General features: G+C 38.4%; 2 protein-coding genes across 2 annotated transcripts in view; both read left to right on the top strand.

The window, feature by feature from the left end:
- The first annotated feature begins 2,774 nt into the window (after positions 1 to 2,774).
- Positions 2,775 to 17,817, top strand: LOC119786886 (cysteine protease ATG4D-like). The gene is made up of 11 exons (XM_038290451.1): positions 2,775 to 2,942; positions 6,267 to 6,517; positions 6,609 to 6,692; positions 6,766 to 6,939; positions 8,555 to 8,855; positions 8,936 to 9,000; positions 11,553 to 11,680; positions 13,949 to 14,027; positions 14,129 to 14,205; positions 16,846 to 16,965; positions 17,068 to 17,817. Exons 2-11 carry the CDS (start codon positions 6,325 to 6,327, stop codon positions 17,236 to 17,238), a joined length of 1,392 nt encoding a protein of 463 aa, XP_038146379.1. The 5' UTR covers positions 2,775 to 2,942; positions 6,267 to 6,324; the 3' UTR covers positions 17,239 to 17,817.
- A 5,133-nt stretch (positions 17,818 to 22,950) lies between these two features.
- smarca4a (SWI/SNF related, matrix associated, actin dependent regulator of chromatin, subfamily a, member 4a) overlaps positions 22,951 to 24,366 on the top strand; it is a 30,193-nt gene continuing 28,777 nt past the window's right edge. The window contains exons 1-2 of the mRNA XM_038290390.1: positions 22,951 to 23,172; positions 23,279 to 23,411. Coding sequence (XP_038146318.1) covers positions 22,951 to 23,172; positions 23,279 to 23,411 — 355 coding nt within the window. The remainder of the gene's footprint in view (positions 23,173 to 23,278; positions 23,412 to 24,366) is intronic.

Below are 24,366 nucleotides of genomic sequence, written 5' to 3'. Positions count from 1 at the left end.
ATTTCACTATACAGTGGCCTTCTATGAGCCCTGAGCAGTGGTGTCAAAAGTACACTCTTTTGTTACTTAAATAGAACTATAGATACTGTAGTTTTAGAAACTGACCTCTTTACTCCAGTAAAAGTGAAAAAGTATGTGCTCCAAAAACTACTTAAAGTATAAAAGTATAAAGTAACCTTTAAAAAAAAAGCCAGATCCCACTGCATGAATTGAAAGCTAAATTTTTTCGACTGTTTAAAAAAAGAAAATTGAGATAGGGCCAAGGATGAGGGAGGTCTTGTTGGTCTCCGTCTCCATCTCCTGATAAGCTCTCGCCTGTGTCTGACCTTTCAGACATTTCAACATCTTTTTCTGAATCCAACATTGTAGCATGGCATAGACAATTCACATTTGCAGTTTGAAGAACACCTGCTTGCTTCTGATGATTTCCTTTAGCTAACCAATGAGTGTTTGCGTTATATGACGCATCCAGTTACACTAGTTTTCACTAGATGCGTATGGTGCTAAGGATCTGCATTGGATGACGCACATAACATGAAATAAATATTTATAAACATTAAACCAAAGCCAAGAGTATTGAGTAACGTTTGTTTTAAAATGTAAGGAACAGAAAGTACAGATACATGTGTAAAAATGTAATGAGTAGAAGTCAGAAATAGAAAGAAACATAAGTAATGGAGTAAAGTATAGATACCTAAAAAGTGTACTTAAGTACAGTAACAAAGTATTTGTACTTCGTTGGTTGACACCTCTGGCCTTGAGCTAAATCCTATTGAGCATCTTTGAAGAAGCTGAAACATGCTGTCTAGAAAAGGCCCCCTACCAACCTGAGTCAACTGGAGCAGTTTGCTCATGAAGGATGGGCAACAATGTCTGCTGAAAGGTGTAGAAGTCTCATTGAGCAACAAGATATTAAGTTAAGAGTACCATCATTTTTGTCTAGACCCATTTATTATGTTATGTTGATTAAAAGCATTGTCTGACTTTTATTTGTTCATTTTTACAGAATTTTCAGTTATTACTTTTGTCAGATTCAAATTATTTCTGTGAACATTTTTATTTTATTAAAGTATTTTGTCAATTCAGTCCAATTACATGGACAGATGTACATTTTAAATATACATAATAAAGGATTTTTCCACTGAATTCAGTTTGTCTAGGTCACAACAATTAAAACTGTAAAGATATGGAAGTAAAATAAATTATAATATCTTATCCACATGAATCATGGTTGAGGAAACTGTGACAAAACAGCTTAGAGTGCAAAACTCATTTACAGTAACAAAAATGTCTTTTGTCACATTAAAGTCACATATTTTATTATATGTTGTAGTTGGATTATTTCAACCTGGATCACAGAGAAACGCAGCAATTATAAAAGTTTTATTCAGTTCTATTCATTTACACAGGTAACATAGTCAGATTGGTCCAAAATGTTTTATCTAAGGGAAACCAGCTGATTAAGTGGACTCATTGGTAGAATCCCAAACCCTTAAAAGCTTCCCCTAAGCACTAACCCTCTGTTTGCGTATTCAAAATATTTAAATAAACAATAATATTATTACATGAATTCCATTATCTGACATGCTTGTCGCAAGGGGTGCTGGTGCCTATCTGCAGCAGTCAATGGGCAAGAGGCAGGGTGCTGTTGACTGAATAAGCTATACACAATGATCAGGATAGTATGCTATGTGGAGTAATATTACTTCAGCCTCATCACTTGTTTGCATCTGTTGTAATGGCTTCCTGCTAACATGAGATGACCCACTGCTATCATATACCGACCTAAGCTATCAAAACCTGCTTTCAATTAGTGCTTTTCAAGTGCTTATTGTGTATAGCATATGTTTAGTTACATTTCTTTAACTTTATTGCTTGGGCTGCCTGCTAAAGTAACAAACAGCAGACAGGCTGGTTGAGGGTTGCGCCCTCTCTCACCCCTGGTCTGTGTGTAACTGGATCTGAATTTGAGCTGATGATTGGATTAATCTGAATTTAATTCATATTTCCATATCCATGGATGTAAACATTTGAGGTGAAGTAAATACCTCTAAATACTGAGAAAATTGTTTTATTAGGCAAGATAAGTTTATTTATAAAGCACATTTTAGTAGAAAGGCAATCCAAGGTTCTGTACATAACAGAAAAAGACACAAGGAAAATACTGGTCAAAAAGAAATAAAACAAAAGAAGAGTTGGACTACAAATTTAAACAAATAATGTTTACAGAGCACATTCAAAGGCCACTATAAACAGATACCTTTGATATTCCGATTTAAAGCAACTGAGAGTTTCAGCATTTTTACAGTATCAATGGAACATGAAAACTAAAAGCTGCTTCTCCATGTTTGGTTGGCAGAGAGTAGGCTAGAAACAGGGATCTGAGATTATTGATCCACTGATAATTCTGTATGGAGTGAATTTTCTGCCAAAACGTTGCATTTTAAAAAAGCATGTTGCACACACACATAAAGCATATTTTACACAAACAAATCTTATCAAATAAAAATGTTGCACTCAATTAAATCTCATTGTTCACAAATAAAACTTGTGGGACTTTGCGGAGAGTTTGTAACGCATGAAATACATTTGATATTTTATTTATTTGTTCGGTTGTTTTTAATTAATTTATAAATGTAATAGTGTCTGTCACAGTGCAGTCGGCGGTTCCAAACCTTTCTTGTTACATTGGCTCATCAGCGCGAGGCTCCCTCCCGCTGACCTGAGGCTGACCAATCAGAGACCAGCGAACACGTGACCGTCATAAACAGGAAGTGAGTGGAAACCAGTCAGTGGAGAGAGTCCGCTCCGCTTTGCCATTTCACCACTCGGGGGTCCCGAGTTTGGAGTCAAGCACCGTCCTAACAGCCCCGCCTGGTACTCCACCAATTTCTTCAGAAACTGTCGCTGTTTAACGGAAGAGAAATGGGATTAAACAGCAGGTAAATGCATTTTACTGACACTGTAGTTAAATGGAAATAGCTGAAAGTTATTGATAGTATCCCATTAGAATCCGTGTATCATTCGTTCTTTCTATTTTCAATTGCCAATCAAAAAACAAAAAATAAAAAATTGACTGGTTATTTTGTTTTTTGTTTTTTATGGTTAAACCAAAAACGAAAAAAGGATTTGTTTTTCATATATCAATTCTAAGCTCAGATCAAGAATACGAAATGGAAAAACGGACAGCAACGCATAATTTGATTTTAATATTTAATCGGTACAGTTTACGTGACCCGGAAATAGCTCTTTGCGCAGCAGTTGGGGTAATGAAGTGGTTACCATGGCGACGCTAGAACCATACACTATGTTGATCGAGAAGCTGTTTGTTGTTGCTAGTTAAAAGTACAGTGCACAGAAAAGTTTCAAGACAAAAGTTATACCTGGAAAATCCTGCTGATTTTCTCCGTTGTCATGTCCTCCTCCTTAAGAGTCACACGCTTGGATCCTCGAAATAACACGTAACTGTCCATGGCTGATAGGTCCGACTGCCTTATCTGGTGCAGCTTGATCGAACGTGGTGGGGGTAAGCCAATTGTTTTTTTAGCTAACGCTCCACCAAACTTCCGGGTCACGTAAACTGTACCGATTAAATATTAAAATCAAATTATGCGTTGCTGTCCGTTTTTCCATTTCGTATTCTTGATCTGAGCTTAAAATTGATATATGAAAAACAAATCCTTTTTTCGTTTTTGGTTTAACCATAAAGAACAAAAAACAAAATAACCAGTCAATTTTTTATTTTTTGTTTTTTGATTGACAATTGAAAATAGAAAGAACGAATGATACACCCCTTTATGTTTCGATCAGGCTTTAAACTATCTAATTAAAGTTTACGAAAAATAATCACATTTGAACAATATTTTATATAAAACTATAATTTTTAAATTTTATTTTATGTTTTATTGTATGTATGTATATATATATATATACATTTTTTAAGTAATAAAATAAATGCAAAATCAAATAAAAAGAAATCATTCTAAATGCCAAAATGTAAAATATTTGTATCAATAAATAACCAGATAATATATTATTCTAGTTTTACCTGCTTATTCTGATTTCTGATTTTTCTTTTAACCATAATGCACCAGTTCATGAGAAATCCCAAAAATGTGTTGTTTTGTTTGTTATTTATTTCTATACTGAAACTAACACAAACCAAGGATCTAACTTTTTTTTTTTTCTTTTTTCTTTTTTTTTTTTTTAAGGCTCCAAAAAAAATAAAAAATCGACTGCTTGTACTTTTATTGTTTTCGGGGGAGTTAAGAGACAGTTCTTTTCTTTGGTATCACCACTGCTATCACAGAGATCTATTGTCTGAACCAGAAGCTCCTAAAAATACTTAACTTATTAAAGACCAGGCATGCTATAAAACAATATTACTGAGAGTTTTTAGCATTGCATTTGATGAATGGCACAAAAAAAGCATATTGCCAGTTAGGGCTGATTATTGGCATGGGTTTTACAATACGATACTCTTCACAATACTTGGGTCATGATAAAATATTATCACTACATCACAATATCACCATATGTAACGATATTTTTCCTGCTATCAAAATTAAATGTATAGATAAAAAAGTATCCTCTGTATCTGTTCATCAGATGATATTGATCGTTCAGTTATTTTAGGCAAGGCAAGGCAAATTTATTTGTATAGTACAATTCAGTACAAAGACAATGCAAAGTGCTTTACATGATTGAAATATAGGACAATAAAACAGAATCAAAGCAAGTAGGAAAAATAAATAAAATAAAATAAAAAAGCAGAAGCAAAAAAGAATATTAAAAACAGTTGGACTAAAGAAAAATAAAAAAGGTTGAACTAATGATGTTTCAGTTGAACTGTTTAACTAGAACAGTCGAAGGCAATCCTAAACAAATGTGTTTTTAGTCTTGATTTAAAGGAACTCAGGCTTTCCGCACTTTTACAGTTTTCTGGAAGTTTGTTCCAGATAAGTGGAACATAGGAACTAAATGCTGCTTCTCCATGTTTAGTTCTGGTTCTAGGTATGCAGAGCAGGCTGGATCCAGAAGACCTGAGTGGTCTGGAGGGTTGATACACTGATAGCAAGTCTGTGATGTATTTAGGTGCTAAACCATTCAGAGATTTATAGAATAACAGAAGTATTTTAAAGTCTATTCTCTGAGATACAGGGAGCCAGTGTAAGGACTTTAGAACTGGGGTGATGTGCTCTACTTTCTTAGTCTTAGTGAGGACACAGGCAGCAGCGTTCTGGATCAGCTGCAGCTGTCTGATCCACTTTTTAGGCAGACCTGTGAAAACACTGTTGCAGTAACCAATTCGACTAAAAATAAACGCATGGATTAACTTTTCCAGATCATGCTGAGACATTAGTCCTTTAATCCTGGAAATGTTGTTCAGGTGAGAGAAAGCCGACCTTGTAATTGTCTTGTAGTATCCATATTGCTTGGGGTTTGAGTCAGTCCACTTCTTCCACTCTGACTGCCTCTGCTACAGATATTGCGCTGAGTTACACAGCATTATCTGCCAGAGTGGGGGTACAAAGGTAGCCCATTTTCCCTCACTTTTAGGTGAAAAAAACGTTGCTTTAAAAAATGATACTAGGAACGAAAAGATCGATATTATATCAGGCAGCCAAAAATCTTGATATATTGCCAAAACTATTTGTTTCCACACTCCTATTGTCAGTAAAAAGGAACATAGTAAATAGTTTTGTTCCTAAACGAGAAAAAAAACCTTGATTTTGTAAGATTTCTCCTTGCAGGGACTTATCTCATGAGCATTTTGAAAGTCCTGACCTTTAGGTTGAAAATCAGCAGACTGAGGTATACAGCTCAATATAAAGTATTTACAGTTCAGTAGTGCCTGCATTGTTTATTTCCACAATTTGTACAATTAATGCAATTCAAATCAACATTAAACCAAATTAAATCCGAATCTGCATCCGGCACCACAGCTGACCGACCCTCTGCATGTTCATTCCTTCATGCAGTAGAGAGCATGCAAAGTGATTCCCTTCAAGCAGACTAGAAAGTGACACAGCAGTTACAGTTAAATTGACATACCTGACATTCCATTAGTCACAGGGCGCAGTCACATGTCTGCCATTCTGTTTATTATCTCAGACAATAAGGTTAAAATTAGATTGCCGGTTACAGAGAAAGAAGGATGTTTTGTGTTTTTAATAAACTGTAAAGTTCCTTATGAAGTGCTTCTTGTGTCAAATGCTTACAAAAACAAGTGTTTTTTTGTTGTTTTTGTTGTTGTGCCCTGCTAGGCTGATGCGGAGAGATGGAGCAGTTCTTCTCATGCAGCCATGGTGATCTGCATTAGTCATGGACCCCACCACGTCCTCCACCTACATTTATGGCAGGTCTGTTGCTGACGACCAATTGGGTGACTGGGATCTGCTCCCCTCTGTGTCAGCTGGTGCGCTAAGGCAAGAGGTGTGCAGCAAGGATCAGGGGGCAGAGGAAAAAGGCAAATTCAAATCCCGCCTGGTCTCAGCATGGAACAGCATGAAATACGGTCGGTCCTGCTGTTCTCTGCACATATTCGTGATTTGTTGTTTTTGTTTGTGTTTTCCCTTCTTGTGTAACCCCTTTCTCTAATTGATCAGGCTGGCCCCTGAAGCAGAAATCTAAATTCAACAAGATCTCCCCTCTTATCATGCTGGGAAAGACCTACAATCTCAAAGATGATGGTGAGATTTCGACAAAGATTGACCTTAGGATAATATTTCTAAAGATCTGAATTCGTTCTCTTAACCCTTTCAGGGGACAAAGAGCGTTTCCGTCGCACCTTTGCATCCTTCCTGTGGCTGACATACAGACGGGGCTTCCCCCAGCTGCCTGGCTCCTCTCTGACCACTGATAGCGGTTGGGGGTGTGTTCTGCGTACAGGCCAGATGCTGCTGGCTCAAGGCCTGCTGATACACCTGATGCCACCAGGTGACAACGCAAACATGAAAATATCCTTTCAATGAGCTGATTAGATTAAATTGCTGCTGAGTCAGACACAGATTTTCTATTATTTCTATCATTTATGATCTGATGTTTTTTTTTTTTTTTAGCGCCAGGACTTTAACACATTACTTTACTTTAATAAAAAATAATGAACTAATTTTATTGCATGTTTATATATATACTAAAATCCCAACTGGGAACCATTTTACTCCCTGTTTCTTGTACACCCATGAATCTGAAGCACAAGCGATATCACAGAGTCGTGTGGAGGTCTTTAACAGGGGCTCCGTGACCCCCTAGGGGGTCCACAGAGGTATCGCATGGGGGTCACGAAAGTTTTGGTTGATTAGACTTTTTCTTTTAGATTCCCCCCACAATTTATTCTACTGATTGAAATGTCTTTAAATACACAGGAGTTCAACAAACTGTAGTAAACCGATAAAAAGAGGCAAAAGATGTCTTTCAGTCATCAATGCACACATTGCTGGGCACCATTTCATTCACAACACCTATCCTATCAACGATGAATCCGAATCAAAATTATAAATACTTCAATAAACCCAGGATTATTAAAATATTGGATGGAGTCATGCAACTTTCGTTACATGACACCATCTGTAATAGAATGACTGTAGGACCAGTTTGATATAACACAATTTCATATAAAATATATATAATTAAGCGGTCCCCGCTCCATCTCGCCATCAGTTTGGTGGTCCTTGGCCTTGAAAACGCTTAAGACCCCTGCTTTACGATATTCAAGCATATTGGCTCAATCCGAGTACCTCAAATCTGAATGGACACAAAAGCTACGGCAGAGGTGCCTCCACGGTCCCCATAATAAATGAGAATGAGAATAATAAATCAGAATAGAGCTGGCAGTTAGGAGGGGGTTACCAGGAACATGGATTATTTATGTCACTAACTGAATGACAAACAGAAGCCTCAGTGACAAATGTTACTAACTGCTGCACACTGAATAGCAATTATTAAGCAATACTTTATGCAGAGCTGAACAGTCTTAGTTCAGTCAGGTTTAAAGCAAATGTAGCACTCTCACAGGCAATATTGTAGGCCTTGTATATTGTATGCCTACATTTAGTTTTTACCATATTTAGTGGAAGGAATTGTGCTATCATACATTTTCATTGGATGTTTACACTTTTGTAGAAGTAGTTTTTCAAAGTATATATATTTTTATATATCCAAGCACTAATAAGTTTGGACATGTTAAGTTGGTGAATGTATAGAAAGGGGATTACTTTACTTAAATCATTATGATGTATAAAACTCTGCTGTAGTATATGTTCCTGGAGGTAAGGCTTTTCTTTTGGAGGGTACTATTACTAATCTCATAAGAGGACTTAGTTTATTTTATAGCTGTGATTAGATTGAGATCATGACATGACTATAATGGCATTATATGATGTAATCTGTGCCAGCTAGTTTGGCTCTATGAAATAAATTAACTGGTTTCTGATTGATTTGCAATGAAATCTTCACTACAAAAACTTAAGCTTTAAAGATTATAAAACTGGCAGAAGACTTTTCTCACCGACTGAAACTGATTGATGTCTTCATCCCTTTTATCTCTTTGGAGGTTGGACTTGGTCTGTGAGATACTGTGCCGTCAAAGACGACTTGGACCTGCTTCACCCCGCTGACGGCGCAGAGGGTGGGTGGATGGCAGAAGAAGGGGGAGGAAATAAGAGGGTGAGGAAGCTGAGCGTTGGTTCCCTCCTGGACAGACCCATGGAGGCCACCCACAGAAGGGTGGTGTCCTGGTTTGCAGACAACCCTGTGGCCCCGTTTGGCATTCACAAGCTGGTAGAGTTGGGTAAAAGCTCAGGGAAGAAAGCCGGCGACTGGTATGGTCCATCCATTGTGGCACACATCCTGAAGTGAGCTGTGAATTACTGACAATTTATGGAATCTAAAGAAGATTTCTCAAATTGTAACAATGAGTTTGATCCTATTACAGGAAAGCTGTAGCTGCATCACTGGACCTCCCCAATCTGGTTGTTTATGTGGCACAAGACTGTACTGGTAAGTGTTTTAGGGTTTTTTTCTGACAAATATAAACAAAAAAGAGGTTTATTGATTGAGATGGCATGAAACCATCAGGAAATTAAGCCACAATGTCCGGTTGGTTGACCGCACCCATTTTGTTTGTTTGTATCTGGAAGTCCGACAGGATTTTGGGAGGTGGCTCCCATTGTGACCTGGGGATCTCCGATTTGTTTTCTGCACAGATGTTTCAATTCACTATAACAGACACTTGGTTATTACGTTCAGTGTATTCCTTTCCTGTCGGTATCTTACACCCTGCTGTGAGTTGGTGGATTGTGTCTGGGGCCTCTTTACATAGCCTGTACCTGGGATCTTGCCTGGTATGGTAGATCTGGGCCTCTATTTCTCTGATGCTCGAGGCCTGCTCCTGTGCTGCTATGATCAGTGCTTCTGTACTTTCCTTTAGCCCAGCCGTCTTGAGATTGATAGGATTTTGTCATATTAACCACTTCAGCTTTCTGTCAGTGGTAGATCCTTTACACGGGCTTTTCCTCCCCATTATGGTACCTCTAGTTCCTTCATTTCCAGCTTCCAGTGTATGAGACATTCACTGAGCGCTTCATCCCTTTGGGCCATCTTCCTGATGTATTCTTGGACCTAGGATGTTTCTTCTTCAATGGTGGCTTTAATGCTCACCAGGCCTCTGCCTCCTTCCTTTAGCTTAGTGTGTAGTCTGTGGAGCTGGATTTGGGGTGAAATCCACCATGCATGGTGAGAAACATCAGTGGCCTGAATTTCCTCCTTAAGCCAACTTGTTATCCCAGCAGGGTATCTGATTACTGGCAAGGCATAGCTGTTGATGGCCTGGACCTTGTTCTTACCATTCACCTGACTTCTCAGAACTTGCCTTACCCATTGGAGGTATTTGGCTGTTTTCATTGCATTCCAAGGTACTTGTAGCTCTTTTCTTCATCTGCTCCCTTATGGAGTGTGATCCCCTCTGTGTGGATTACTTTCCCTGTTCTTCTCACCATCTGGCCACATTTCTCTACCTCGAATGACATTCCAATACCCCTACTGTAGATCCTGGTGATGTGCAAGTCAATGTGTTGTCACTCTTAGCATACAGCTTGTTGTCATTCATGATCAGGAGGTTGCTGATAGTGGCCTCATTTCTTTATTCAGGTCCCCATTTGATTATTTGGCTGAGGGAGTTCAGGCCTATGCAGGGGGGAACAATGCATTTGATGGAGATTTTTGCGAGGGCCTTGGAGTTGGCCTCAAGTTTGGTTTTCCACAGCCCCATGGAGTGTGCGATGGATATCCAACACTGATGACAAAGGACTCTGTTCCATTTCTGGTCAAATAGGCATTGGCTCGTAACCAAGCATCGAGATTCCACGGCACAGGCCCCGACCCAGTTCAAGAACAATGGTTCTTCAGGTGGAAAAGGGGCAATAGAGGGCTGTTGATCTCGTACAGCTTCAGGCATTCCAGAATCCCGTGTGTGGCATTGAGTCGTAGGCTTTCTTGTAATCAACCCAGGCTGTGCACAGGTTTGTTTGTCTGATTTTAGAGTCTCGGGCAACTGTTCTGTCAACCAGTAGTTGGTGTTTGGCTCCTCTTGTGTTTTTACCAGTGCCTTTCTGTTCCTCTGTCATGTCTTGATCCATGTGCCTGTTTATCTTTGCTTCTATGATGTCTGACAGGGGCTTCCATGTGGTGGAAGGACAGCTTATTGGCTGATAGTTGCCTCGGACTGTGCCCTTCTCGGGATCTTATACTATCAGGACTGTTCGGCCCTTTCAGGGTGTGTTTTGCTCTTCAATATCCAGGTCATTTGTGTAGCTAGGCATTTATGGAGAGAAGTCAGTTTGTTCAGTCAGGAGTTGTGGATCATGTCTGGTCCTGGCCCGGTCCAGTTCTTCATACCCGAGAGTCTTTGCTGGAGGTCTGACATTGTGATGCCAACAAGATCTTGTTCAGGGAGGTTTGTATATTCGGGTCTTAGTTGTTTTAGCCACTGTTCATCATTGTTATGTGATGTTTCTTTCTTCAAAATACGTTTCCTGTACTGTTTCCAGCCTTTTTCTGTCATATCTGCTTTTTGTACATGTGTGTTTTGGAGTTTGCATCCCACGTTTTTGTTGCTTCTTGCTCATTGTTTGCTGTGAATTTGCACCTGTCAGCCTCCATCAGGATTAAGATAAGTGTGCAAAGTTACGCAATGCTTTATCATTTGCTTTATGCTGTTTTAAAATATGTATTTTTTAGTCATTCTGAAGGGGTAACGGCTTCTGTTTTGCTGTGTGCGGAATGATCAACTACATTTGATGGAAACCCTTGATTGTGATGTCCTTTTTCAACAGTGAATCAAATGCATGATTGGTTGATATGATTACATTGCAAAAATTGATTGATTTTCTAGATATGATGCCTTTTAGTCGGATCAATGGATATTTTTCAGATTTCCACCTCTGGTCAATTGGTTGGCTTATTGCCGATGGTAACCATGGCTGGTCACTGAGTAACCCCTTTGAATGCAGCATGCTGTAGTATGAATTTATGTTTTTCTTTCATTTTTTTAGTATACCTCCAGGATGTAAGGGGGCTTTGTGAACGGCCCCTCCCTCACTGCTGGAAATCCGTCATCGTCCTGGTTCCTGTACGACTTGGAGGACAAGAGCTCAATCCCTCCTACATCTCCTGTGTCAAAGTATTGAAACGTTTGAAATGTTGTTGTTGATAAAACATGATGCACCAATATTTTGACTTGAGCTCAGAATCCTAAAATTTCGAATTGATAAGCTCTGCTTGGGTAACAGGTTGAAACAGGGGAGCTCTGGAAACTTGAACAATTCAAGTTCTTAAATTAGCTTTTGCTGAGTTGAATAGGAAAAGGGAAAAAGAGATGTGAATTAGTGCATTCACTGCGACAATCATGTACCGTATTTTCACGACTATAAGGCGCACTTAAACGTCTTTTTTTTTCCTCAAAATGTGCGGTGCGCCCTTTGGTGCGGTGCGCCTTATGTGTGTTGTAACTGCGACTTTTGAGACCACCTCATTCCTCATTGAGGAGATGATGAAAGAGTGGCTGAATGTAAGGAGACCAGGTGTTTTTTTTCCACTCATCACCATCGCTGTTAATATGTAACTCCATGCGTGCCCATCTCACAGCTGATGTGAAAAACATGGGGAAACAAATTAACGCTGTGCTCGCTGTTATTCAACCGCTCGACATCGGTGTGAACCGGACCCAGCAGGTGCAGCAGAAGCAGCGAGTTTACATGCAAAGTCAACGGTTGACGCGCGTATAGGTGCAGCAAAAGGTCCCGCAGCGCGTTTTGAGCAGCAGGCGCAGCGAGATGGAAAAATGGAAGTTTTGCTGCTGGACGTACCGCATCAACCAATCAGAGAAGCTGATCTGGGAGCTGACAGCGAGACAGACACAGCGCTCTGATGACATATGATATTAACGCAAATGAAAAAGGCTGGATGGATGAGGAGATGATGAAAGCATAGCTGAGGGAGGTGTAGCCTATGTGAGGAGACCAGGTGCTTTTTTCCACGCATCACCATCGCTGCGTGCCCATCTCACAGCCGATGTGAAAAAAAGGTGAATCAAATGAACGCTGTGCTCGCCGTTATCCTGGGGGTCTGACAAAGGAACTTCAACCGCTCGACATCGGTGTGAAGCGGCCGTTCAAAGTAAGGCTGCGAGCGGCGTGGAAGCGATGGATGACAGACGGAGACCACAGTTTCAGGATAAGTGGAAGGCAGCGCCGGGCAAGTTACGCCACCGTTTGCGGATGGATTGTAGATGCTTGGACTAACGTGTCTGCTGGCTCTGTTGTTCGAGCTTTCGCAAAAGCCGGCATTATTTCTGAGGAGCCGCGCTGCACGGAAAGTGACTCTGACAGCGAAGAAGGGGAAATTGGCATGTCTGATTTAGCGCAGCTGTTTAATTCAGAAACAGAGGATGATGACTTTGATGGGTTTGATTAATACTTTGTAATAAATACATGAATAAAGCACAATCATACTCAGTTTTGCTCCCGCTCTATTTTTCTACCTGAAAACTTAATTCAACAGCAGCCTCTGGGCGGGTCTCCTCCTCTTCACCGCGGTGGCTGGCAGGTGTTTTTTCATCTAAATAATCTAAATCTTGCAGCTATATTTGCTGTGATCAGTGGGAATAAAGTAGTTTTAATATGTTTTTAAGTGAGAAAGGCCACCTGAAAACTTAATAATTGCAGTCAGTTCATCCAGATTATCTATTTCTGTCGGAGGCGCTCAGACCCCCACATACCAGCAGTGCACCGACAGTAGAAATCCTTTCATCAGCAGCCTCTAGGCTGGGCAGCCTCAGGGTTCACGCGGTGGCTGGCAGATGTTTTTCATCTAAAAAATTTAAACTGCAGGCACCTGGATACCGGTAATAAAAGCGAACATATTCCGTCGGCAGGTTTCAGGATTTTAAGTTAATTTAGGAGTGATCACAGCGCTGTGTCATCTGCGATGTGTCTGTCTCATGGCCAGCTCCCAGGTTTGATTAATAGTTTGTAATAAATACATGAATAAAGCACAATCATACTCAGTTTTGGGCCCGCTGTATTTTTAAATACGCAGTAGAGGTATTTAAAGGTAGTAGAGGACATGTACCTGTATATAAAAAACGCGCCCTATAGTCCGGTGCGCCTTATGTGTGTGTTAAATACAGAAATGGGACACATAACTGAGACTGCGCCTTTTAGTACGGTGCGCCTTATGGTCGTTAAAATACAGTAATTATTTCCTTCTCCGCCCTGACACATTTTATGCTTCAGTTTTTAGTGCTTTGAAAAAAAACAAGGTTTTGAGATCCAGGCCTTTTAGAAAACTGATATCATCTATAAAAATCCTGTTGAGTCTCATGATGTCTTCACTTATCTTCTACGTGTTTATTTTTTTTTGTGTTTTTTTTGTGTTTTACTTTCTAAAGAAACTCTTGATGCTGCAGTGCTGCATTGGGATCATCGGTGGCAAACCAAAGCACTCTCTGTTCTTCGTCGGCTTCCAGGGTATGCTAGGTGACATTATGGCTAATCTTTCTGGTAGATTTTACCACAAAAAAAAAAACACTTTATTTTTTTCTCCTCCCTCCATCGCTGCTCTGATCAAGATGACCAGCTGCTGTACTTGGACCCTCACTACTGTCAGCCGACTGTGAACATAAGAAAGGACAACTTTGCTCTAGAGGTAGCATTTTACTTCCTTTCCTTTTTTCTCTGTCACATCTTCCTGTAAGACCTGCTGAGTTAATAACGTATTAAAATATAGTAAAAACAAATTATAACTGACATCGGTATGACAAAAATCAGTGCCACGTTTTTTTTTTGTTTTTTTTTCAATGTTTTACTGTTACATTTGATTTTCTGAGGTTCAGAGATAGAAAGAGATTAGTGGTTAGAATAGGTCAGGTTTATAGATTAAGCTTTAAAGCTCGCTTCCTCTGTTTCAGTGGAATTACAGCAGTCTGGTTGAGCTAAATTATTCACATAGTTTGAACTTTTTTCACAATTTATCTCCCCAAAAGCCCCATTTAACTGCTTTTTTAGAGGAACGTGATAGACCAACAGAAGGAATTGTGTAAATGTGCAAAAGTCTACAGCTCAAAAAACAGACTTTTATGAAAGAGCAGCAAAAATGAAAGCCTTAACAATTCATTTGTGTAACGGTTTGAAAAACAAGCCATGTGTATCCTTTAATAAATAAATAGAAATATGAAATGCATACATTTACCATGAAATAAGGAAATGTAAACTTCAGCAATAAATCCACCATTAAATGTCCCATTATATAATTAAATGTACCATTCATTATTTATTTAATACATCACTATACTATTGAATGAACCATTAAATTATGGTATAAAAGTAAATAATTAAATGTGCCATTAGATAATGAAGTATTAATTTCAAATCACATCATGAAATGATTTTTATCTTAAATAGTCATGCACTTAAACATTTTTTTTATTTCATGGAATCTCTGCAGCAGACTCATCTTTAAAAAATTTCAACTGTCATGTAAATGACTTTATTTGGAACGAAATTACTATTAATATTATTATTAACTGTCATAATTCAAAAGGTATATTCAATTATTTAATGAATTTAATTAATTGAATTTCTTGATTTAATGGTGGATTTTATATTTTTAATGTTGTATTAAATAGATAATGGTACATAAATATTTAATCGAACATTCAATAAAATGTATATTTCGTTTCATATCTAATTATTTTGTTATTCATTCAAAAAAGTAATTTTTTTAAGGGATATTTAATGGTGCATGTATTTATTTGATTTAAATTTGTGCATTTGATGAAACATTTATTTATTTTTGTCCCTTTTAACTAACTGCAATGTAACACGGGGGTGGAAGCATCATGCTGTGGGCTTTTTTTTTCTTCAAAAGGGACATGGAACTATTTGAGGTAAATGGGGAGGCAGATGGAATTAAATTTAAATATGTTTGTGGCAGAATACTTGGAGAAAATGAAGTTCAAAAGCAAAACAAACCAGTGTTATAATGGTTCAATCACAGTTCAGGCCTGATTTTAATAAGTACCTGTGGTAGGATTAAAAAATAGATTTTCAGACATTGCACATTTTCTCTATTTTGATCAAACTCAAACTGTTTTGCAAAGAATGGGGGAAAATTACCATAAAATATCTCTAAAGCTGCGAGGATAACCCCCAACGGGGACTTTAAGCTTTACTTCCACTGAATTGTTGCTCACCAAAATCCACATATATATTTTCTTCCTTTTGTTCAGAAATACTTTTGAAAGCCATGTGCTGCTTTTCTTTCACTTCACAATCATTCTCTGGCTACTTTGTTTCAGTCTGAAATAAACACAATGTTCTTGAATCTAACCAGAGGAAGTGGCAAAAGTTCAAGGAGCACAAACCATTTTGCACATCAGTGTTAAAGCTACAATGTGTAACGGTAACGGTCAAACTGCAGCTACATGAAACAGCAGCATAGCTGGCCGACTTATCCCAGTTATGGAGTTCTCTCTCCCGCTGCTCTCACACTGATTCCCTGCTGCTTCTGTCTGAGCTAAGGAGCTGGGTCTCACCTTACCTCTTTTATCCGGGTGATTTGCCCCTCGTTTTGGGCACTTTGACCAAAACAAACATGGACAGAAGAAAGATGCAAGTCCGCTCAGAATAAATCGGTCATCTTCATTATAATCAGGTGGTTTCGCGGCTGGTGTAAGTCTAGTTTACATGGATATATTTTAAAATAATATTTTATCAGTCCTTGCAGGATTGTATATAGGTCTATAACTTTCCACATTCCCGTTTGAGCTTAATGGTGATCTCTAAAGCCACTAGTTTGTCACCTCTGCACTTCCGTAGAGCAGAATATGTCTGCCTCCACCGATGCAAACCCACTCCTATGCAATTATAAATAGCAGTTTCTAAGGAGAGGCAAACATAAAAATTGAGACTTTCAGTTCTTAGTTAATAAATAACATATATTCTTGGTCAACAGGGAGAATACTTCCTTTTGTAGGGGATTGTAGCCTAGTGGTTAGGGCGTTGCGCTTAAAATCTAGAGGTTCTGATTTCGAGCCCCACTCCCACTGACTGACACTCTTATCCCCACACTGCTCCTTGGTGCCGCAGCTCACTGCTCGCCAAAGGTATGGGTTAAATTTAGAGAGTTCATTCTGTGGCTCTGTACTTGTGACAGTGTAATGAATTAAAAAAAAAAAAAAAATCTAATCTATTGCATCTATGTCAGTAAATCCCTGTAATGATTACACACTGCCTCTTTAATGCTAACCCTTTTTCATGATAACTTATCTGTCTTCCTTTTTTGCAGTCATTTCACTGTAAAAATCCCAGGAAAATGTCCTTTTCTCGCATGGACCCCAGCTGCACCATAGGTTTTTATGCTAAGGGCCCAAGTGAGTTTGAGTGCATGTGCGCAGCTGTCAATGAGGTATGACGTTCAGATCGTCTTGCTATTTTCTCAGAGCTAACATTTCTTTTAAACTGATTGAGCACCGATCGATCTGTTCAGAACCTTTCCTTTTCTTCACAGGCCGTCTCCACATCTGCAGAGACTTACCCCATGTTCATATTCTCTGAGGAGAAACAGCGGGATATGGAAGAGGAAATGATCCCGCACACACACAATCTCGCTTACATCCAGAGAGACAATGAACTGAATGATGAAGAAAACAACAGCATGGACGAGTTTGTTCTAATATGAGCAGTTAAAGGACAAGATCATGCTTTGTTCCCCGGATGTTTGTGTGGCAGCTGTGGAGCAGGAAGACGACTTGATTCACAACCTGCTTTACATCAGGCTGCAGGACTGGCTCAGAGGGTGACAGGAACATGAACTGGTTAGGTTTCAGTCTGCTGTATTTTAACTGTTTCGAATGTCTTAAAACTTGTATTTACTTCGAATAAAGAATATTTAAACAATCTCCTGTTCAGATGAAGAAGTTTAAGAACCAAAAAATAATAATAAAATATCCTGTAATTTCATTATGTTTCAGTATTTTAGTATTACCAAAGTAAAGAAGTACAGTTTCTGTGCAATAGATTTAGTTTTGAAGCTAGTCTGGATAAATAAGCTGCCCTTTATACGGACTGGAAATGTAGATTCCTGTTTTACAGCCTAGTTTGAATTAAAACGGGGTAATTAAACAAGTTGACGCATGATTAATTTTGCACCACCTACCTGTAAACAAAATGTATGTTATATATTTACATAAACCTTTGAACATCAGTTTATTTTTGCGTACCAAAGTGTTTTAATAAAAAACTTCACTAAATAATCACACTAAGGCCTAACTCAATCTATTGTGAGACTACTTTCAGAATTCAGCATATGTTTTGTTAACACAGGTTCCGGTCTATGTGCCACCAGGGTCTTACAAATATGACAGATTTACAACGTCTGAATAAACCATGATAACTATGAGATCCTGTATGTACGTTAGTTCAAATGGAGTCATGAAAATGTATTTCCTTACAGTAAAATATGAGTAAATTCCTTTATTTACCGGTAAATCAGTACATACTAACTAAGGCATATTGAGGACTAGAAATTCATTCCTTCCATCCATCCAGGACTGGAAATTGAATTGCAAACTCTGTACCTGAAACCTGTATAAAAAAGAAAACCCTACAAAGGGGTAAAATGCACAGGAAGAAAAACCATAACTAAGCCAATCTTTCTTGAAATGGGTGTTTTTTCCCTTTCAAGAAAGACTGTTTTCCAGTGGAATACAATGATTTACATTTAGATTCAAACAGAACATCTGTTATTTCAAGTGTAAAATATTGAATTATTTAAAAAATAGGAATTGCATCTACAGATCATCTTATTTACCTACATAGGTGGATAATTCAGATCCAAAAAGTAGAAAGTCTTTGTTTTACTTTCTGGAGTTGTCTACCTTTGCAATTTCACTAATTTTAAGAAATATTTGTTTTTAGATCAGATTTAGATCTTTTTTTGCAGTGTAAGACTAGTACTTGAGTTTCATTTAAACAGCGAAAACACAACTGAAGCTACTCATGGATGTTTTACCCACTGAACATATTCTGACCAGAAATGAATGGTAAATAAATAGCAGCAGGTTATGAAAATGTCTGTAGTCGTAGGGGTCTCTATACAATTTACTTATATCATGTAGTGCATTTATTTCATGATATGTGTATTTCATTTTGTCCATTTTAACTTTCCATATAGACCAAATGAACCAAAACGTGTGGCTGGTTTTGTAAAATCTTTCATCATTATATATACTTTGTATTTTTGGAAATGATTATAAAGATTGTTTTTCTTTAATAATCAGAACATTTGTATTTACTAAGGTTAGCTTTAACTACGGTAAATTTATGACCTAACCCTTTTTTGAAAGAAAAAAAAAAAAGAAAATGCTTTTTTTGTCTTTATAGTAGATATACTGCGCTGCCTTCTCACAGAAAAGCTGGTGAAAAAAAGGTCACAAAGCCAATGGAGTGAGAGTAATTCCCATAGCTGCAGCATCTCCAATGCCTCCTTTGTTGCCCGTAACCAAATAGATTGTTACTTTTATGAACACATAGGTCAGCTGAGGGGGTTCCTATGGGTCTTTCAGAATCATTTTTAGAAACTTTTAGCCCCCAGAATAAATGCAGAAGCACAGATAATGCTGTGATAGTGTTATATATACTCTAATTTCATTAAAGATGTAGGAAGAGACATTTTGTTAGAACATGAAAAACAGACAAGAAAGGTTTGGGTTGCAATGCAACAAAATCCAAAAGATAGCAACTGCTGCCAGTTCGTCTGTCTAGATGGATTTGTTAATAAAGTATGTCCTGAAGGACATGATACCTGGGAAACTTAAACAGAAACAGGAAGGAAAGGCGTGTCTACATGATGTAAAAAAAAAAATAGAGAAATCAATAGGGTAATAGACAATTTTAGGGGAAAATTTGGTGTAAATTACATAACCATAATGGTCCTAATTTTCTTGTTTATTTTTTCAAACATCAGCTGGATGTTACATTTCTATCTTAAATGGGATTATGTTTTACCTTTAGGCCTTTCACTTCTTCCTTTTTGGTCTAGGCAAAGCGCCTATGTCTTCACAGGGCCTTCACTGAGCTCTCGCTTCCACATTTGTGTAATCCCAGGTGCAAAAAAACGTTAATGTTTCTGTCTTTTTTTTCCTTACTAAATGAATTGTATTTGGCTTTCATGCACTGAAGCTGAGCAGATAGGGGGCTCTGTAGCTGTAAACTCCAGAAATCTGGCCTTGTTTGGGTTGTTTCTTGGGTTGCAACATAGCCTAATTGAAATCGAAGGGTGTTCCTACACAATAGACACTATAAACTTCAGACAGTGATGATTATAGACGTAATTTACTAGGGACTGTAAAGTCTAAATAATCGTTAAAGTTTACAGTAGAGACAAAATGGGTCCAATGGACGAATCAGTTATGACTTCTTTTGTCAGTTCTTATCGTCCTGAGAAAAAAATAAATAATAAAAAAATATATATATAAACTCTTCCTCACCCATCAGGGGTGGTCTTCCCCCCTTTTTTCCTCCAAGCTCCGGTCCTCAGAGGCCTGGGAGCTTGAGAGTTCTGCACAGTATCTTTGTGGTTCCTAGAACTGCATCCTTCTGGGCCGAGATGTCTGATGTATTTCCAGGGATCTGCTGTAACCACTCCTCAAGTTTGCCTGTCACTGCCCCAAGTGCCCCAATGACCACAGGCACCACTAATGCCTTGATCTTCCAGGTTTTCTCCAGCTCTTCTGGTATTTCTCTAGTTTTTCATGTTCTTTTTTCCTGATGTTGCAGTCACTTGGTATTGGCATGTCCACCACAACGGCTTTCCTCTGCTTTTTGTCCACCACCACAGTGTCCGGATGGTTTGCCATTACCATTTGGTCTGTCTGTATCTGGAAGTCCCAAAGGATCTTGGCTTCTCTACCACCTTTGGAGGTGTTTCCCACTTTGACCTTGGGGTTTCCAGCCCATACTCTGCACAGATGTTCCTGTACACTATTCCAGCCCCGTGGTTATGGCGCTCATGATGCCTCTGTGGTGTCCTTCAGTCCAGCTTTATATATATATATATATATATATATATATATATATATATATATATATATATATATATATATATATATATATATATATATATATATATATATATATATATATATATATATATATATATATATATATATATATTTAACTTTAATGTATATTGCTTTATTGGTAAAGCAATATAAATTAATAAATTATACTGATACATTCCTCTAAATAAAATAATCTCTTTTTGTGGCGTTAGTTTTTAACGGTTGGTAAAATGACACTACCAGCACTAAAAACAGGATTTAATTATTATTAATATAATCATAATTACTACTTTTAATAGTGGTAGTAGTACTAGTAATATGAATAAATCATGGTTAACTGTTGTTTTACGTCTTTAAAAATGTGCCTTTGTTTCATTCCATGCGCCAAAACGTCTTAGAGTTAGTTTAATCTACATTAAAGTAGTATTTTAAAGCAAAGTGTGATTGTAAATATTCCACTATGTTCTGTGTTCGTCCAGGTTCCCCTCCCCCACCACGCTGGCCTCTGGTTCCTTCCAGCCTGTAATACTCTGCAGGGGGCGCTGTAGAGCACCACAGGAGGGGGGGCGTGTAGGAAAAAAACCAACCGGGTAGGTCGCTCTTTGTTTCTGGCTAGGGGGAAATCCAAGAGACGCGTCCACCGGTCACAACCCAAACACAAACAATCCGCTCTTTTGTAAGTATTTTCAGTGTTTCTGTCTTTACTGGGACACTTTTATCAACGTTTTATTCGGGTTTTTTTTCGGTATGCATGAAGTTGAGTGGAATCTTTTCTCAGAGAGAAAAGCCTCACCGTCATTACAGAGACTCTGCTGTGGCGCGGCAGAGCGCAATGAATGAAAACGGCTTTAGGAGAAGAACGGAGCAGTGAGCGAAGTGTACGGGAGGCGCGATGGATCAATCAGCTCCCACTATGAGTGATGCTTCAATCTTTAGCACGTCGCAGCGTCGCATCGAAAATATATCACCTAAAAGCTCGTTTTTTCTCTCTAACTGGCCTCGGCAGAGCATGGCCGGGATGGCTACCTGGACTAGCTCGCTAGCATGTTAGCAATCTGATGGTTTCTTCAGGTTTTACTTTTGCAAACTGCTCTCAGCCAGCTGTGCTCTCTGTTATTCCCTCACACTATATGAACCATAATGAAGACCTAACTTAATGTTCAAGTAAACTGTTCATTTTGATCAATTCTAACGTTCAAAGGGTTTAAATAGTCTAATTGTAGCCTTATCCGATAAAGCCGGCTAGGCCTGGCTAACGTCTGAAAGTCCTACCAACGTCTGAACCGTTTAAATTGGTAAAAAACTGCTGCTAACATATTTAAACAGTGTCAAAAAAGGAAGGTTTTCTTATTTTATTGCTTTTTAGGGCGTCTCTTCACGTCAGCTTGAAGCTTATTTATAAATATACCCCCTCCCCCATTGTTTTGTTGCACAAAGGGACATTTAAACAACTTCTGTCACATTTGCAGATGATTTAACTTTGTACTTGCAGGTGCAGCTAGTTTTCATTTCAGGCTCCGATTTTGATTGTATGAAATAATATTTTCTTTAAAGAATTAGACTTTTTATGTTTCCGCATAAACAAAAGCTCAGTGTATAAAATGTATATATTTTTTTTTTGGTTATTTAGAAAAGTGTAAACTGAAACTCATTTATTTAACACCCTATAATGTTAAGTTAATGTTTTCAGCAAAACTTCACCAGCAAATGGGTAACTGGGCTTTCACAGTGTATTATAAATGTTCTTTAAATCAGATATTTCTCAATTCTGGAAAACTTATCTCTCCCTATATCCTTTTATTGGCTGATTTCTCCTTTTTTTTTCAAATTTAAACTCCTTTAATTGCATTAAAGTAGATTTGCAATGTTATCAAAGCTATTTCTGTTTTAGCAAATACAGTGGGAAATTTCACAATACAAATACAGTACAAAGGAAATAAAAATATATACCTATACAAAAAAAAACGTATTCAATAAAGTATATTAACTTGCTAACGATTTATTATTTATCTGTACACATATCTATCCATATAAGTACGCATATATCCGATTCCATCCCACCCATCAACCCTCTTGATTTTCATAATAAGCCCACTGCAGAAATATCACTTATAAATGTAAAATAACTTTCATTTTAATACTTGGAAAAGAGACTATAGGGGGTATAAAAGTTTGAATTAAAGGTACTCTATGATTGTTTCAATTTGTGCAAAAGTCTGTATCGAGAAAAACATAATTTTCTAATCTAATCTCTGTCTGGTTGTTTTATTTCCTACGTTTTTTTTAAGGGGTACAAACGGCTGCCACGCATTACCGGTTTCTCCTGAGAGATGTCAACTCCTGATCCCCCAATGGGAGGGACCCCCCGGCCCGGTCCCTCCCCAGGGCCAGGACCATCTCCAGGAGGCATGATGGGCCCAAGCCCTGGTCCCTCACCGGGCTCAGCCCACAGCATGATGGGACCAAGCCCAGGACCGCCCGGATCTGGACATCCCCATCCGCCACAAGGACCCTCAGGATATCCTCAGGACAGCATGCATCAGATGCACAAAGTAAACTTGTTTTCCCTAGTAGTATAGAATACACTTCTATGTAGCTCATACTGGTTTCCCACAAACCAAACGATTGCCTTATTTCAAACTTTTACATCTGAAACAGCAAATGGATCCCATGCACGATAAGGGAATGCCTGATGACCCTCGCTATGGTCAGATGAAGAGTATGGGCATGAGGCCCGGTGGACACAGCGGGATGGGCCCCCCACCGAGCCCAATGGATCAACATTCCCAGGGTAACTCTTTTCCTACTGTTTGCTTTGATATAGTTTACGGTATTAATTGGTAATTATTAAACCGAGAAATGGGAAAAGGGATGAAGCAACGTTTTTTTCTTTATAAGTTTCTAGTTCATCGGTGGGAAATATGAAATAAAATATCTCCTTTTATCCCACAAACCTCATTGGAGCAGACACAGACTCTTACAGTGTGTCTGTATGTGAGCCCATCCAACCGGTTTCTCTTCTTCTGCTGACTGGTGGTGAGAGCAGACAGCGGTAGGCAGAGCTACTGCATAGAGGGTGTGTTTTTATAGGCTGTACCTTGTAGATGACAACAAACCCAGATGAGCTGCCTGGTGTTGGGAGAAAGGCACCTGTGGATATGGTGATATTCACTACCTTGTGTTCCCTGGTTTCCTTGTTTTTTAAAGATATTTTCTCTGATAATTTTGGAGGCTTTTGTTTTTTGTTTTTTTTCTTCCTAAAGTTATTTTCAAATTGACAGATGTCAGGGCTGATTGAGGTCACACTCTCTTAAATTGGTTTATCTAAAACTGGAACCATGCTTTTATGCAAAACACAGTTCCAGCTTTTATAAATGTTCAACAGAACCCATTAAATAAAAGCTGAACCCTGCAATAGTGATAATGAAAATGATGCCAGAGTTATGTTGTGGTTATTCAGTGGGGGTAGAGAAGCTGGTCAGAGTTGATGAGATGGTGGAAACTAAAAGAAGTAGGAACTATCGCTGAAGATCATTTAAGATTCAAGGCTGGGATGAAGGTTTCCTTTCCTGTAGCAACCAAACATACAACCTGAGCTCCAATAGAACGGTTTAGATTGAAGGATGTTCGTGTTCTAATGACCGAGTCAAAGTCCAAACCTAAGGTGGCGAAGAATGTGAGAGAAAACTTTCTCCATCCTGTCTCATCTTAAGGAATCTTTTAGTATTAGTGAATTTAAAAGTAAC

The sequence above is a fragment of the Cyprinodon tularosa genome, unplaced genomic scaffold (assembly GCF_016077235.1).
Source record: "Cyprinodon tularosa strain WSP-4 unplaced genomic scaffold, ASM1607723v1 ctg280, whole genome shotgun sequence".
NCBI classification, from domain to species: domain Eukaryota; kingdom Metazoa; phylum Chordata; class Actinopteri; order Cyprinodontiformes; family Cyprinodontidae; genus Cyprinodon; species Cyprinodon tularosa.
Note: the sequence above shows the minus strand (reverse complement) of the source record. Positions and strands in the feature narration are given on the sequence as shown.

What these genes read in the sequence shown, in the direction of transcription:
- LOC119786886 (XM_038290451.1), top strand. Translation starts at nt 6,325, where the DNA reads ATGGACCCCACCACGTCCTCCACCTACATTTATGGCAGGTCTGTTGCT. An exon ending in ATGGAACAGCATGAAATACG is followed by an intron (nt 6,518 to 6,608) that starts GTCGGTCCTGCT and finishes CTAATTGATCAG; the next exon opens with GCTGGCCCCTGAAGCAGAAA. An exon ending in AGGACAACTTTGCTCTAGAG is followed by an intron (nt 14,206 to 16,845) that starts GTAGCATTTTAC and finishes CCTTTTTTGCAG; the next exon opens with TCATTTCACTGTAAAAATCC.